The 18,065-nt window shown below is 44.4% G+C and overlaps 1 protein-coding gene across 1 annotated transcript in view; it reads right to left on the bottom strand.

Annotated features, from left to right (window-relative positions):
• The window catches only part of SLC1A2 (solute carrier family 1 member 2), a 161,355-nt gene extending 144,491 nt beyond the window's left edge, over positions 1–16,864 (bottom strand). The window contains exon 1 of the mRNA XM_053560074.1: positions 16,500–16,864. Within this exon, the coding sequence (XP_053416049.1) occupies positions 16,500–16,516 (17 nt within the window). The 5' untranslated portion in view covers positions 16,517–16,864. The remainder of the gene's footprint in view (positions 1–16,499) is intronic.
• Positions 16,865–18,065: the final 1,201 nt, after the last annotated feature.

Genomic DNA, 18,065 nt, shown 5'->3' with positions numbered 1-18,065 from the left:
TATAGAACTTGCCACACAATTATGGGTCTAAACATACCATATTTTGTCATGTATAATGTTCACTTTTTCACCCAAACTTTCAAGGGGAAAAACTAGGACGTGCATCACACATGGGTAAGACTATGTGTTACCAGTACATCAAATTTCTTACGCCTTGTACCTGTTCTTGTGTTTTGTAATTATTTGTTATATGAAATTTCTCATACCCTAAAATGTTAAAAAAAAATGCTGACATTCCCTTACAAAACAAACAAAAAACAAGTATCTAAATAGGAGACATAAAGTTCATGTGCAATTTAAATTAGATTACTAATAATAATTAAAGTAATTAATTTAAATTGCACAGGAACTTATGTCCACCCTGTATAAATTTGAATTAAAAACCTAAAATGTAAGATTTTTTTCTTTTTACCTGAAAGTTTGGGGCAAAAATATGGGTGAGCATTCTCCACAGGAGCTCATTATATATGGCAAAATATGGTAATTTATGCAACATGAAAATCTGAGCCCCCTTATTATTAAAAATTTCAGGATGATAACAGCATAGCATGAAACCAAAGACTCCCCATGAAGTCAGATGCCCATGAAGTAAGCCCTGCTTCCCTGAGATTGTATGTTTAAGTCCAAAGAACTCAGACCTGTCTTGAAGGAGAAACCAGAAATTCTTGAGGGAAAGAACTCATTTGGCAATCCATTGCTTTCATTTATTTATTTAACAAATATCCTGTGATCCAATGGCAGGAGAAACTTGGTGGTTAATTTTAAATGCCCCCTAACTAGACACTGCAGCCATAGCTGCACAGAATCTTGATTTTCCTGAAAACACGGGAACATCCTCCTCTTACTGGCCTGCCTACTCCGCAGCTTAGCTCAGCAGTCAGCAGTGAGAAGTCCTGTTTAAACAAACATATGGACACATGGATGGGTCCGCTCCTTGGTGGCCTCCAAAGGAAGTGTATCCGTTAACAAAAATGCAGCATTTTTACGCCTATTTTAATTTGGTTGTGTGTTTCCAATTGGGCTGAAGCACAAGTGAGGCTTCTAGGGCGGCTGGTTGAGTCATTTTGAAAAGAGAAATAGCTGTCTCCCTGCCTCCTTTCTTGTGCTGTTTATCCTGGAGCCTTTCCAAGCCTTTCAAAATGGTCTTTCAATCCCTCAAATGTCTTGCACTCCTGCTTTCCAGATCTCCCTTTAGCCCCATGGTTGCCTCTTCCCCTTAAAAGGTGGTCAATAACCTGGACGAAACCAGGCTGCACATACCTGAGCCTTGAAACCAGCAGATCTTCTTGGAACTCAGCTGAGGGCTCCCAGGGAGAAGCCCGAGGACGAGGACCAGGAAGAGGACCCAGGGCCAGGGTGCTAAGTGGCAGCTGCTGTCAACTCACTCTCAGCCCCAGCCCAGGTGTCCCAGCTGCTGCCTTAGTCTCCAGAGATCTCTAGTCCCCTGACTGACCTAACAACTCCAGGTCACTGGGAATGTAAATAATCAAAGTGGTAGGCCTTTCTTGCCTTAAAAACCAAGACAAAAGCCAGTGCTGGCCTGGGAAAGAGGCAATTCACCCTCTGGCTCTTGCAGCAGGAAAATCACCATGGCCTCACTGCGGGGTGGCTCCACTGCGCCCTCTCCTGGACAGACTGCCTTGCCCTTCCTGACAGCTGGAGGGTGACAGGTGAATTGCTTGTTGAGAGAACTGGAGTCTACCTGCCTTGAAATCCATAGAGAGTTGTCTTTGGGAGAGAGAAAGCCAATCTGTGTCTGCTTGATTCTCACAACCAGCAGCGGCTTCTGTATGGGAGGACACCAGGAAACTCAGCATCTCTGCTTTGAGTGTATTTTCACTCCAGAAACAGCCATTTGAGTGTACTGGCTTTGAATCTGAGAGAAATCTTGCACTTGCCACAAGGAGGGTGAGGGTAGTTGCCGGTGAAGACTCTCCCAAACCACTCAGGGAGTTCCATAAACGGACCCTCCATTCACTCACAGGACTTGCACAGTGAAGGCTCCCAGAATCAAGAAGGATACTGCTGGACACAGTTTCTTTTCCTTTATCCCACCGGGATGCAACAAATGCCCCCAGCACATCCAGTCACCAGAAAACTCCAGGAAGGAACCCTTTATTTCGGGAAATATGAAAACATCTAACATTTTTATTTAGGTTACCAGAGAATACACATACTAACTATAAGGAATTATCTGTAGATCCATAGGAAGCCAGGGTAAGAGAACTCTACCAGGGATGACAAAATATGCTGACAGACCAATGTAACAACAATGTTGTCAGCTTCTGGTAACAGTTCTTACCCTAAATCAGTTTTGAGCCCTTGATTTTTGTTCGCTAATGCAATTTAAAAAATCATCATTGACTTAAGAAATATGTGTCTGAATATCAAAGATATTCTAGCTTCTCTTTATTTTATTTTCCTTTACAAATAGCAAGGGAAAGGAAAAGACAGATATGATTTTGAGAGCAGGCAGGTGGTCTTGGGAAGATGGAAAATGGGCTCAAAGACATTCTGAGTAAAGTTCATCACATTTTATAACAACTGCAGATAGAAACATTGATCATCTTTCCCAGACAGCAGGATGGGGACGTGATTGCCTGTGACAAATGTATTTTTGGCTTCACAAGATGAGCTGCTGCCCAACTGATTATTCTTGTAATCTATTTGAACCCTATTAACCCCTAGCAATCAGAAAGCTAATTATTGACTGGTGAGCAGGGATATTCACTTGACCACCACAACCTAACCAAGATGGTCACATCCCAACCAGTAAAAGGACATCTTTGCTCAACCTTAGCTCTGTTGTCCTTCTGTCCTCCTATGCCCTTGCATGTCCCTTTCCCAAGGCAGACAATTCAATCACACTAACATTCATGGTGATTACGATGATAGGTTGCGGCACAAAGAATAAGTCCTGATCCTCAGAGAGATACCAAGGTAGCGAATAAACAGACCAGAAAACACTTAGCACACTCTGTTCTAATGACGTGACATAGGAGAGGGTCTCAACCAAGTGCAATAAGGACAGATTTCCCTAGAATGGACCCATTCAAATGTCAGCTTTTCTGAGAAGCCTTCCCTCCTTCTCCCAGCTAATGCAGGTGAGTATTCAATCAATAGATGCTCATTGACTGCGCTGCAATAGAATCTAGGAGGATGCGAGGATCAACTAGTCCTCAGGGGGCTTACGTTCCAGGGAGAGAGGGAGATACACACGAGAAGGTAAATAAGTGAAATATGTAAAAGTTATAGTTGAGGCAGGAAAAGAAGCGAATGGGGGAATGATGTAGGACTAGGAAGAGAGATCTAGTTTAGGAGGAACGAAGAGAAAGGAGAAGGTCTCTCTGAGAAATGGCTTTTCAGCTGACGACCAAAGGATGCTCTTCTAGGATCAGAGGATGCCACCACCAGCCATCTGAAGAATGGCCATAGGAGGAGGACAGGAAGTGGTTGTGGGAAAAGAGAATGAAAAGGTAGGCAAGACCATGGGGTTTTTGAAAAACAGAGAGTTAGGAGACTGTTCAGCTTCCAAGCAAGTGATGACAGTTGTCTGGGCTAATGTCATGGCCATTATAATGGGGGAAAATGGTACCAGACCTAATGTACCTTTTGGAGAATAGAACTGAGTAAACTTGTAAGTTGGGGCTGATGGACGAAAAAGAGGCAGAGATAATATCTACATTTTTGGTTTTGAATATCTAAGTGGCATTTACTGAGATAGGAGAAATTCAGGAGGGCATAGGGATGAGTCTGCAGAACAAAAAAGGCAGGGGTAATATCTACATTTCTGACTTTGAATATCTAAGGTCCATTGTACCATGGTAATTTCAAGACTTCTACGCATTGCACACATGGAGACACGAACGAGGTCATGGGATATGGAGCGTGGGATATGTGGTATATGTGAACTTCGAGCTTGATGCATTCAACAGTTATGCATTTAAATGTGGCATGTAAATGTCTAGGAAGTGGCTCAGAGAGAAAGCAAGGCCGGGTAGGAGGCTGGGATTAAGACTGAGTCCAGAGAAGTTTCATCAATGAAGGGTTAAGGGGAGAAAGAGAAGAATTCCAGTGAAGGAGACTTAGAAAGGCTTAAAGCAAATCTAAAACAAACCAACAAACAAAAAAACCCAGTTGGAAATACATCCAACTCTAGTTTGCCAACTCATGGGCTATAGAAGAGCCGGCTGCCCCATCTGTCACTCTGCAGATCACCAGTTGACTGTGTGGGTCTGGCAATGTAGGCAGGTGACCTTTTACTCCCTCTCCCTTTGGAGATGTGCGTCCCTCTGCTGTGGGATCAGCCAACTAGGAAGCCTGCAGGAAGCTCTGGCCAAGTATTCACAGAGCCACCCTTCCCTCCCCTGCAGGAACCTCCAAAGTGAGCCATGAATTAGCCATGCTTCTGATTCTCTCTGTCATGTTCACTGACCAGGCCTTTCCCTCAGCTTAGGGACATGTTTATGTCCCATCTAAACTAAAACTAAAACAAATAAGCCACAGTGGAAACCTGCTCTCCCCTGTATCTATTTCCCAATCACCATCCTCCCCTCTTTGACCACTACTCTTGAAAAAAATCATTTATATTCATTTTCTCTCTACCCACTCTCAACCCATAGCAACACAGCCACAATTGCCAACACCACTCTGGCAGAGGTCAGCGATGGCCTTGAAATTGGTTGAACCAACAACCATGACCGCCTTTCAGTACTTCCTGTCTGATCTCTCTATAGCACGTGGCACTATCGGCCACTCCCAGATACCCACTCCCTTCTGACCCCTTCTTCACTTCTCAGCACCCTGTGCGCCTTGCATCACCTCTCTCTGCCCATCTTTGCACACTAGAACTCCCCAGGATTCTCCCCTCAGCCCATTTCTTTTTTCTAGTTTTGTGATCAGTGTGGGTGAGTACATTTACATCCATGATTACACAGTGCCCCCATCAGGCCCACCTGTCACCATACACAGAGACTCACAAAAAATAATTCTGACCCAGTGTGCAGAACCAAATCCATTTTCTTCTTCCCACTTGCCATTTCTCTCCTGAATTTCCTTTCTGCACTCACTCCACCCCATTTGCTTAAACCAGGAACCTTAGAGATGGCATTAAGCCTACTCCCCTGCTCACCCCATATGCACCTTGTCACTGAGCCTTTCTAAGTGTCCTTGGGACCTGATAAGCCATATTCCTTGATTCAGGCCATTATCTCTCACCCAAATTATTGCTGCCATCTCTGTCATCTTCTGCTTTCAGGCCCTCTGCCTCATCTTCCCCCCAATTCACATTCCACCTAATCCTGTCATAATAACACAGACTTGGAGATAACTTCAAAGTCTGTCGATCAAGGACTGGTTAAATCAATAATATATAACCATGCAGTGGAGTTTTATCAGATATTAAAATAGGTTTATGTGCTATTTATTTTAGTGTTTTTTTGTTGTTTTTTTTTTGAGAGAGTGTTTCATTATGTCACCCTCGGTAAAGTTCTATGGCATCACAGCTCATGGCAACCTCAAACTCTTGGGCTTAAGTGATTCTCTTGCCTCAGCTTCCCAAGTATCTGGGACTACAGGCAACCGCCACAACGCCCGGCTATTTTTTTTTTTTTCTTTTGTAACTGTCATTGTTGTTTGGCAGGCTCAGCTCGGGCTGGATTCAAACCTACCAGATCTGGTGTATGTGGCTGGCGCCGTAGCCACTGAGCTACAGGAGCCAAGCCGATGTGCTATTTATGTTATATGTAAATATATGTGTGTGTTTATATATATATATATATATATATATCACATGCTTATCTACCTACAAGTATTCAGTAAGAATTAAATTATACAAAAGTCTGTATAACATGATCAATTTGCATATTAAGAATAGGATGTTCTAGACCAGAGTTGTTGAGGCATGCTTTCCAATTCTATGTTGGACCTAATTTGACACAGTGATTTTTCTTGTTTATTTATAAACAAAAATAAACAAAAACACTATCTTTTACGTAACCTAAAAAGATGATAAAATCATCAGTTGAGTTCATATATGTATTTTTTTGCTTTTAAAACTGTAGGATAATTACAAGTAATCTACCAACCTCTTTCTCACCCCAAATAAATGAGAGCTGGGGAGTATTCAGGTGGCAGAAAAATTGGATTGGAAAGGGTTAAAAAAAAAAAAAAAGAAGAAGATGTTTACATGTGCATTAGAAAAATAGTTCAAAGAGTAGACCCAAAAATGAGTATTTCTGGGTACCAGATTGGGGCAGGAGATGGTCTTTTATTTCTTTACTTCATGCCATTTTGTAATATTTGAGGGCTTTGTTTTTGCTGTTAATAAAGCAAAACACATGTTTTGCGCTATGGAGAAAGATCCGCTGGGTCAGGAGACAAAATGTTTAAAATTTTTGTAAATATTTTGACACCCTGACAGCGGATAGCAAATCCTTCATCCCTCTTTGTTTGGCTGGTCCTTACAGTCTATGCGCAAAATGTATTTTCTACATGCAGATTGAATAGAATCAGTGATATCTTTACCCAAATGCTGAAAAATATGCACAATATCTGTCTGTCACAGTGAACAACAGGTTTGTCACTACTAAAAACAGGCAAGACAAGGCAAGAAAGACAATTGCAATGAGGCTTCGGCTGGCTTGCCCTGCCTTCTATCATCTGACAGCTGAGGCACTCAAATCAAGTTGTTGTCCTAATAAAAACACAAAGATGATGACCATCAATGCCCTGGTCTCCGAAAACAGAGTAAAGTGATATGAGAAAATTAGAGGAACTTCTCACAGAGGTATAATCTACAAGGCCTTGGATTATGTACAAAATTGCTCTTTCATCTCTGAACATATTTTAATATTTACCAATGGAATCCAGCAGACAGTGTCAACATACAGGCACCTTTGGCTGGAGGCTGACGGAATGCCTGACTTCCTGAATCAATAGAACAATGCCGTGGGTATTCCAGAAAGGGATTATTCAGTTCATTGCTCACCTTCCACGAGGTAAAGACGCCATGGGGAAAATAAAAAAAAATACCACCAGCAGGAATACGAAAACAGCTGCTGCTACAGTGGCAGTATCAATAATGGCTATACTCTGCTTCCCAACGTATCTGTCCATATTACTCCTTCTGGCCCCTTCCATTAAACTCGCCACTCTCGATAGAAATAAGATTAATGTCACCAGAGCTGATTTCTCTCTTTAAGGTAGAAATTTTGGATAACCATCTTTCCTTTGGACCATCCTTAAAAAGACCGGAAGGCAGAGAAGGGCTTCCATTGTCCATCCTTGGCAGTTGTAGGGGACACAGCTAAAACTGAGGAAGGTAGTCACCCCTAATTCTCCCCACCTGGCCCATTAAACCCACTTTCCCTTCCAATTTCTCCCTATCACACCCTCCTTTTAAGGTAAAGCTTTATTTATTTATTTCTAATTGACCATTAACAATTACACATTACTTACAGTATATAATGTGGTGTTTTATTATAGTAGGTATTCACTGTGCAATAAGGTGGAATAAGTAAATCAAGATAGTTCAGACATCCATTACGTTACATGTTTATCATTTTCTTGTGGTGAGAACACTTAAAATGTACTTTCTTACCAATTTTCAATAATATAACACATTGTTATTAAGTATAGTCAGCATATTGTATAAGATGGAGATCATTGAAATTTTGTAGCCCTCGACCAGCAAGGTATAGTGTTTTATTACCGATGATAGGTTTGTGGGGCCTGGATATTTAGAATGAAAGCAACCGTACTCTTTCTTTTATTGTCTCTGAAACATTTGAATATATAATCTATGGTCAATACAATGAGATAATGCCCAGATCCCCACCTCCCTACCTTCAGGCCTGAAGGATTTATTCAGCAGGCTGCTGGGAGTGTTGAGAAGTGATACCCCTTAACTCTATCTCTCTCCCACCCCCCGCCATCCTCCTAAGCCTTGCTTGGTATTCACCCAGCACCAGGCCCCCTGCCCCAACACAGCCCCATTCATGGCTGGTTACTACAGGGGTAAAAAGGCCAAGGCTCTTTCTTCAACCCAGACCATTCTAAAGAGCCATCCCTGCGCCAGAGCTCCCCGCGGGTGGGCTGAGGCCTTTGTTATGACTGTTTAAACCTCTCCCTCCATCTGCCCTTGCTGCTTTTACTGCTTGTGAGGATTTGTACTGAGAGCGTCCCCCATAAACTTTGCACACACAAGTCTCCATCTCAGAGCCCTCTGCCTGGGACCAACCAGCAGCACTGCTTCAAACCCAAACTCTCCATATCTAAGAAAAGGATCCAAATTTGGATGTTCTCAGACTAAGAGATAAACTCTTAACGAATGATGAATTCTTCATTTGAAATATTTGCAATTAGTCACGGTCTAAAAACCAACCATCCTTTCAGTGCTCTGCTGATTGATGACCTTGAATTCCAGAAAAACACTGGGGTGGTAGATGCAATCCATAATTCCATTATTCTCTAATCCGTTCTTAGAAATTAGTCCAATATTTAATCTTTGCCACTTTCCCTAGACCGATGTTGCCTTTAAATTTTAAAAAGTGATACCCGAACAAATTCCCCAGGGAATGTCTGAGATGCGTGCCATCAGTTGGTAACCAACCAGTCACCCTGAACAAGTCTGTCTGCCTGTGCTGTGTTCATGTGGACTTCCAGCCACTTTCAAAAAAAAAGCTGGCCTTCTGATCCCAACTGTCCTATTAAGTAAAGACCAAGAAAACAACAACAACAAAACCAAAAAAAAAAAAAAAGAAAGAAAACCAAATCTTTATGTTTCTTTTGCCTTTCTTCTCCCTCCGTGCACTGATGCTCCTTCCATTTGTAATTTTCTGGTTTGATGTCTACAAATAGGTCTCACAATCATTCACTGTTACCTACACATATTCTCTTTTTTTGTTTTTTCATAGAAGCATTTTCTATTCAGTCTGATACCTACACTCACAAAAAAACTAACTTCTTCCTACAATCATTGCCATCCTTCTTGGGCATTGCCTCTTAAATTCTTTAAGATTCTTAAACAATTTAAGACTCTTAAATTCTTTCTTTCTTTCTTTTTTAATTACCTTGCTTTCTCTGATCAACATGATTGGAGACAACCCCTGGAGCAACAAAATAAAACAAAAAGCAAAACCAAAGGGAGAATGTGTGACATTTTGAGGAAATGTGAATTAATTGCAAAATGTGGATAGCAGAATTGGGTGGCAAAAAATGCAATAAACCCGGTAATAGCATAAAAGTCAATCTTCTCTAAGTTCCAGTTTTTCCATCTGTACAATGAGCATTATATTTCATAAGAGTTTTTCAAGGATTTAGTGAAGGCATGTATATATGTAGTCACAAAATCTTGAAATAAGTTCAAACAAATGATCCCGTTTATATTTGTTTATGGTGACTCCTATGAACACTGTCAATATATGGCAATTGTCTCACTATTGTCAAATGATATATTTGATAGAGAAACTTTTTCTTTTTTTTGAGACAAAGTCTCACTCTGTCACCCAGGCTAGAATGCTATGGCATCATAGCTCACAGCAACCTCAAATTCCTGGGTTCGAGCAATCCTCCTGCCTCAGCCTCCCAAATTGCTGGGACTACAGGTTCCAGCCACAATGCCTGGCTAATTTTTCTACTTTTAGTACACATAGTCCCGCTATGATTCAGTCTGATTTCTAACTCCTAAGCTCAAAGGACCTTCCACCTTTGCCTCCCAGAGTATTGGGATTCCAGGCGAAAGCCACGGTGCCCAGCTGAAAAACGTTTTTTAATAATCAGGCACTGTGATTCCCTGAAGGGCTTCCAAAGGGAGTAAAACCACAGGTCTGGGCAAAGTGCTGACATTTACTGCCATCTGTTGGGTGATGAGCAAACTGTACCACACTTAAAAACACAGAAATATGGCCTCTGAAAGATTTCTTTCTCAATTCAAGTCATCCCCAGGTCATTACTGTTTGCATCTGTTGTGAAATAAATGACATTAGTCCCACTCCTAGTAGGACAGGGCCAGTAGCTGTTTCAGGAAAGAATAAGGTAAGTTGCAGCCCTAACCAGCCGCACCTGAAGATTGCAGAAGAAGAAATAAGGCCCAAGGCTGCTCAATGCTCAGCTACATTTGCCACTAACAACCATGTACCCAAGGCTTAATATTCCAAAGGGTGAGATCAATGTGGTCATGCTCTGGACTGATTCAAAGCACAGCTTCTAGATGAGACAATGGTATGGGCTTCCTGACAACCATTCATTACAAAAGAAATCTCCACTAAAAACAACCCAGACCAAAGTTGAAGGAATAATAAGACGTCCTTAAGGAGTTTAAAATAAAAAAAGTTGTTAAAATTGCCTTTCTTATGTACATAGGAATCTGATTTTGAATAATTCTTCCAATCCCAAGCCTTGAAACTCACAGCTACCTCAAATTCCTGGGCTCCAGGGATCTTCCTGCCTCCACCTCCCAAGTAGCTGGGACTATAGGAGCTCATCACAACTCCCAGCTGATTTTTCTATTTTTAGTAGAGATGGGGTCTTGCTTTTACTCAGGCTGATCTGAACTCCTCAGTTCAAGGGATCCTCCCAGCTGGGCTTCCCAGAGTGCTAGGATTTCAGGCCTGAGCCACCACACCTGGCTGCCTGGCCGGCAATGGTATATTCTAAGAGGATGGACTCCAGTTCTCAATCTCCCAATAGAGAGGTCTGGAGGTCAGGTTTAAGGCCTGGCTTTGCCACTCAATAGCTGTGAAATCCTGAGCAAGTTGCTTAATCTTTCTACAACTCAGTTTCTACATCTGTAAAATGGGGATAACAATTACCCCTGCTGCATCATATTGTTGTGGGGATTAAATAAGTTAATACGTGTTAAAGTGATTAAAATAATGCTGGGCTGTTATTACTCAGGACCAAGATAAAAGGGCAGGTTCTTTGTCATAGGGTCTCCCATTTTTTTCTTTTTTTTGAGACAGAGTGTTGCTCTGTCACCCCAGGTAGAGTGCAGTGGCATCAGAGTAGCTGGCAACAACCTCAAACCCCTGGGCTTAAGTGATCCTCCTGCCTCAGCCTCCTGAATAGCTGGGACTATAAGCACAGGCCACCAAACCTGACAGGTCTCCCAATTTTTAAGAGAAACCAGAATCAGAATTTTTTTTTTTTTTACGTAAAAGATTTTTAAGTATATCAAATAATTAAAACATGTTCAAAATCCTCTGTGAGCCAAAAAACATATGTCTAGGGGCCACGACCCATCCAGAGGCACCCAGTACCCCACTTCTAATGCTGGGCAAAGAACTGGGTGGCAGGCAGGTTTTTGTACCGCTTCCAACTTTGTCACCAGCGTTGTTGTCCTAAGAGCACTGTGGCTGGGAACCCAGGATGGCAGGCCCACATGACTGAAAGTCCTGTGCCAGATTATGAATGGCAAGTGACAGATGGCCCTCCTGACCAAACGTAACAGAAGAAAGTACTCTCTGTAATTTAAATGAAGCTTCGAATATACCGGGGAGTACGGGGCCAATGTCTCCCTCCTCGTCCCTAAGGACGTCATTCAAGGTCTTTTAGCATTTGCCATCATCTATCCTAGAAAGGACCAGGATAGACACAGATCAAGTCCAGCTGCCAAAATGGCGTTCATTCCCTTCATTCCATTTTTAAAGCAGTCTTTGCTCAATGACTTTATAATCCAAAGCAGCTGCCGAGTTTGCCAAAAACACCAGACGGCAGTTCAGCAAACAGTGGTCTTACCTGTTTATCTAAATAAGACATGAAATAAATAAATGAATGATAAATAAATATCAACACACTTAAAAAACATTTTAAAAAAAACGCTCAGGAAATGAGGTATTCTTTTCAAAATTTTAAAGATCTAGCCTTCATTCTCCTTTAATACTGCTGGCCCATTGTCTTTTCTAACATCATTTAAAGCCAACCAGACAGATTTATAACGAGACGCTAGTCTCTTTCTATTCTACAGACAAATATGCAGCCCATCTGCCTCCAATCAATGTGGAGTACGTGGAGATGGAGCAATGAGATATTTTTAAACACTCTTTTAATTAATTCATCCCAAGGACTTGGCACTTAGAAAGTTGCAGGGTGAGGGGTGGGCAGAGGGAGGAGAGAGCGAGCTCAGGATCCTGGTAAATAAAGAGATTTTCTGTAATCTGGATTCTAAAACCCTTTCGACGAAGCATCCTGCCTGCCTCCAACAAGCTGTTAAGAGCATGGGAGCAAAGGCTACCAGCAAAGCAGTGCCTACATTTGTTAGGTTTATTTTATTTTATTTTATTTTTTCAGACTGGAAGGACAAGTCCTTAAAATGCAAACAAAGCTAAAATGTTATCTTGAGAATAATCCTTCTGTCTCCTATCGCTAGAAGTTGTTTAAATATTGGTGTTTTAATATATTAAAAATAATTGAAGCAAGCGATTGAAATGAAGAGTAGATTCGGTTGATTCCAAGAGGCAAGCCAGTCCAATGGGGAAAACATTCAATAGGAGAAACAATTTGCCTTTCAAGGGAGGAAACCAGGAATCTGGGCATTGTGTGATACAGCCATGGAGGAGGGTGGGGTGGGGAGATTTTCATTAAAATCAACCTTGAGCTTCAAAGTAAGAAAAAGCTTGGCAATTCTGGAACTGCAAGATTGATGGCACACTGACCTAGAAATCTCACACTTTGCTGTTAAATATTGCTTGTTTTTGCAGCCAAAGATTCATCTGTTAAGGACCTTTCCTTGTCTGACACATCCCTTAAAGTCAAAGTGAAAAGAGACAACACCTGATCGTGTTGCATAAAGGAAGAAAAGAAAGGGCCATGGATACTGATGAGCAGATCTAGTTTTTTTTTTTTTTATTTTTAATAACCTGTAGTCTCCGTTTCACAAGTTTCATTTGGGTTTAGAAATTATTTCTAGAGAATTAAGCTTTCAATTACTCACCAGAGACCGTCTTAGCAAACATAAAATAGCTTTCTCATAGCTTTACTAATATCTATTTTACCCAAGGACACTGATTTTTGTTTTCTTCAAAATGAGAAATGAAAATTTCAGCCCAGCCTGAGGCATGCAATATGCAAACCCTTCCAGACCCCCAGTGCCATGCCCTCTACCCATTTTCCAATAATTCCGCTCCACAGGCTAACCTCAGCTTCATTCCCAAGGGGAGAGGGAGAGGCCAATTGTTATGTTTTGCTTTTGTTTGCTTGAAATAATAAATTCAGGGGGTCTCCTTTGCCAACGTTTTTCTGCTGTCAGCAGTTTTGTGTTTCACTTTCTCTCTAAGTCAAACTGAAACCTAAGCCCTTATGGCTGGCTTTGGCCCTGACCCCTGGGCTCCTGGGAGCTGATGGGAAAACAGATTGCCTTGTGTCTCTAACATACGGGTGACCCAGTCACCTCCAAGAACATATTTCTAAAATCCCTGCCTCCTCTTCACCATTTGGACACTCCATCCACTGTGACCCAGTCAATAATGGACATTAGCCTGTCCGGAACCAACTACTTATAATCTCTTTCCAATTTGGGTCAGGGACTTAAAGGCCATCTCAGTAATTCTAGCCATGATAGTGGACTCAGAAAAAAAGAATACTCAACTATCAAATTAGACCTTGCTTTGCAGGAAAACACCACTCAAGGCCTGAGATCTACCAAAGAGTCCACTGTTGGTTTTTATAGAAACTGGATGCTCATAATCCCTATTACAAATGATCAAAATTCTCATATAACCAGACTATGGTTGAATTTGCTCTGCAAAGGCAAATACAAAGTGCATGGGTTATAAAAAGAATGTTCCAAAAGGCAATTTGCAGGATATGTATTCTAAAGTTTTGAGAGAAAGCCAGTCATCTTCCTCACCAGCCATGCCCAACACACTCTTCAATGATAATGGACATACTCAGATGATAACCTCAAAGCTTTGCCAATGCCCAGAATCTTCCTGAAAAGATGACATTACATTCTCTATATATAATTTTATATTCAAAGTCTATTTTCATTGGACTGCCTGCTTCACAGAGTTATTGGAAGAATCAAATGTGATGATGTACACAAATGAGCTTTGAAAGTGGAGTGCTAAACAAACAAAAGATGTCACTACTGCTTCTAATAATTCCTTAAAAACTGGTAATCAACATGTGTTATTGACGGTAATGGACATCCCCGAATAAATGTTAACCAGAAGGGTCGGTTTACCATAGTACCGCATTGCCCAAACTTTCTGGATCAAACAGTGTGAAACTGAAAATACATAAATTGAAAGTATAGAACTACACTGCTATTTTTGCTTCCCTCTCGGCAATATGTGTTTCAAGGAAACAGTTTCAATATTGTTAGAGGACCCAGGTTAACAAAAGAGACTAGCCTGAAGAGTCTTAGTGGATTTTCTTTTATAAGGCACATTAACCAAAGATACCAGAATAGGCAAGAGACGCCCACCAACCCACAGGGACAAATTAACTAATAAAAGACCTCAGCTGGACCTAGACCTCTTTGTGTCTCCCCAGAGTGCCTTACCTGTGGGTTCTACCCAACAATACTCAGAAACATTCCTGGAAGAAAGGCAAGAGAGCACAGGAGAGCAGTAAAGGAAAGACCAGGGCTTTATGTCACTTACACATCAGTTACTGCTGTTCAACACTGATGGGTCATAGATCTTTCTATATTTGCTTCCTAGCCTTTCCATTTTTTTTTTTCAATTCTTTCATCTCTTAAGTACAAGTACCTTCAGCCAATCTTTCCTTAAGCATTCACAGTGCACAAAGATGGCATTAATTGGATGTGAGTCTTTTCGAAATGCGAGAATCACTTCTGTGTGGTGTCAGTCCAATCATTTGCCAGCTCTCATTGAGGATAAAGGTGAGATAACCACACTTAGTCTGGGGATTTTTGTAGTTGTCTCAACCTCTCCCAGCTCCGTCTGATCATCAAAAGAGGAAGTGAGTTAGATGGAGGATTTGAAAGACTGTCCTCATCTGTCTTTTTCACAGATGTCTTCCAGGGGTACATCTAGAGGTTCCCTGAAGGGTATTAGAAATTTTATAGCTTTGGAAGCCTTTATACCTTTTCTGATATGAAAGCCCTCTAAGTTAAACAAGGGAAGGCACTGATGTTGAGTCACATAGGCTCTTAAGTTTTATTTCTAGAGATCCTTCCAGGACGGTCGCCTCCTTGTACACAGGTGTCATTTTAGCGTATCCTTTTAGAGACGTGCTAATCTAAAAGGTCCACACTGCTGAACTGTTAGGGCAAAAAGAGAAAAGAAATATCATGCTATGACCAGATGCCAGAGCACTTTGGAAAGACTCCAGGCTTCCTTCTGGACACAGACAAGTTTTAGAAGTATTTTCCCCTTATCAGAGGCTGGCATCTGGAGATCTAGCTTTGGACACAGCTCTTCCCTCCTGCTTAGAGACCCACTCCCCTAAAACAAGCCTGCAAAACTGGTAAAATTTATTAGGAAAATCCTGGAACGTGCCAGCACCAAGGACTCTGCACTTGAGCCCGGAGGAGCCATTGGTATTTTTATTTCACCATAACGTGGATCTCATGATCTTTTGCAAGTGGCTAGTGCAACTTTGAAAATTAATCAAAATGCTGAGCTTCCCCCAGTTTTTTTAATTGTCACTCGGGCTCTACCAAGCCAGAAAAGTTTCCTGGGAGATGCTGGTTCAGGGACACCTTTTGCTTTTTGCATCCCCCTTTCCCTTTGGCTAACTACAGCTGTCTCTGTTTATCACCGGGAGCTTTCTCCAAGTCAACTGCGCTCTCAGAAGGCAGGAGAGGACTCCAGGGCCTCAGGCGAAATAGGGAAGCCAAGGCTACAGCTTGAGTCTCGGCCTTCCTGCCCTTGCCCCAAACCACGTTTTCCTCGCCAGAGTCTCGGCCTTCCTGCCCTTGCCCCAAACCACGTTTTCCCGCCTCCTCCCGGGAAGCACCCAAATCTCTTCCTTAGAGCTGGCCAGGGAGATTCCGGCATCCAGAGGCAAGGAGCAATGGGAGTCCGCCCAGCATCTCTTTGGCGGCTCCGCAAATCTGGCGTTCAAGGCCAAGCGCGCCGATCTCGCCCCGCCCCGGCCCTAGTCTGGGTTCATTCATTCCAGGCCGGTCCCCACCTTCCAGCCTGAGTCGCACCAGCGGCTCCGCGCTCAGGGCGCAGCTTCCTGGTCCGTGCCGTCTCACACCGTACCTAATCCCTTATTGTTTTTAAATCTCAAGAATAACCTCTAGACAATTTCTTCTTCACACTCTTTTTTCACGCCTCCAACGTACCTTACCCCTTTAAATAATATAACACCACTTCTCCGTCCCTCTCATCTTCCAAAGCTTAAGCAGCAAGCTCCACGAAAGAAAATCCATCCCCTCCACACCATGCCACCCCCAGCCAAGACACCGCTCCGTCACCATCTCCGACGCCCGGTGCACGACTCTCTGTCTCCATCCAGGACAGGAGAGGCCACCACCCCGCGCTCAGACCTCGCATCCCCGTGGGCACAGAGAAAAGCCCCCTCACCCTTCGCTGGATGCCATGGTTTGGGGAACGCCCCCTCCTCTTCAGCGCTCTCCGGCGGCCGCGGGCGAGGGAGTGAGCGGGTGCTGGGGGTGAGCGCAAGTGTGGTCGGGAGCGGTATTTAAGGGGGAGCCTCTCCCCGCCCTTCCACCCCCCTCCTGGATAAGCCCTTTAGCGCCTCAACGGGCGCTAGAGGCTCCTGCGGGCGCTAATCCGGGTCCCCGCTCTCCACCGCGCGCGACCCGCGCTCCGCTCCGCCGGCCTGGGTGGCTCTTGACTGGGAACTCAGGGACTTGGAGAGTGGCTTCCCCTAGAGAGCACTGCACCCCGGGGCTGCAGGAGGACGCACAGCAGCTATGCGCCCCAGCCGCCGCCGCCGCCGCCACCACCACCGCCGCTGCCACCTGTGCTTTGCTTCTGGGCTCGGGGACGCTGCGAGTGGCAGGCACCGAGAGTGGTGGCAGGGGGAGGACGATGAATGTGTGTGCGGGGGAGTGTGAGCGTGCGTGCGCGCGTGTGCGGTGTGTGCGCGCCGGGGGAGGTGGTGGAGGCTGCTGCGCCCTGGCTCCGCGCCGGCCGGGGAGGGATTGCAAGGTTTAGCCCCGCCGGAGCTGGGGATTTGCAGGCGATCCCTCGCTATTTTCGTCGAGAGCTGACATCACCCGCGCCGCCGCCTCGGGCGACTCCTTTAACCACCGCCCCCTATCCCCAGTCTCTCAGCGCGATCCCTCTTCTGTCGTCCCTCCCCCACCCCGCCCCCAACCCCTAGCCATAAATTAGCCAAATAAGAAAAGGGGCCCCACCGCTCGTCCGGGAAGGCCTGGCCAGCGGGTGGCAAGAGCCCAGGAGCTAAGCAGTCGCTATTGTTTCCCCTCTAGTCCGCATGGCCCGGAGTCACCTCGCGCGGGGGGAAGCGCAGGCGGCAGCGCGGAGACCCTGGATGCCCCTCCGTCCCTGCTCCTCTAGAGCAGCTTCGGGCGCTCCGCCTCGCTCCCTGGCCCACCGGCTCCAGTTCACACTCACCCCCAAGCTCACAGGCTGGCAAACCCACCCCATCCTCCCAGGTCCGGGGTCCAGGCACCACGAAACCGAGTGGCTGAGACAAGCAGGTGGCACGGCCAAAACGCAGCCCAGCTGCGCGCCCTCCCCTGCGGAAGCCCGAATAAATCTCCGGCCTTCAATTATTCATCGAGATTAATATTAATGCAGCTCCCTGGGGGCGGCGGGGGTGAGGGTATGCAGAGGAGGTAGTAGTGGGGAATTTTTGTTGTGGTTTGTTTTTTTAAGCTGAGATCGGTGAGCCTCGGGGGGCGCCGGCGGGGAAGGCTCCGAGAGTTAGCCGAGGTGACCCGCGGGGGCCGCGTCTCCACCAAAACGGCTCTGCTCCCTACAGGCTTCTGAGTCCTGGGGGCGGCGCGCGAAGACAGATGGGCTAGTGCAAAGGAGAGTCCGAGCCTCCCAGCCGGCTTTGCATAATAATGATGAAACCCGCGCAGCTTTTATTATCTCTGGGACACAGCCGACACCTACGGCTTCACCACCTGCCGACACAGTGACCACAGGGAAGGC

The sequence above is a fragment of the Nycticebus coucang genome, chromosome 14, assembly GCF_027406575.1.
Source record: "Nycticebus coucang isolate mNycCou1 chromosome 14, mNycCou1.pri, whole genome shotgun sequence".
NCBI lineage: Eukaryota > Metazoa > Chordata > Mammalia > Primates > Lorisidae > Nycticebus > Nycticebus coucang.
The sequence above is the reverse complement of the archived record's forward strand: the minus strand, read 5'-3'. Positions and strand labels throughout refer to the sequence as shown.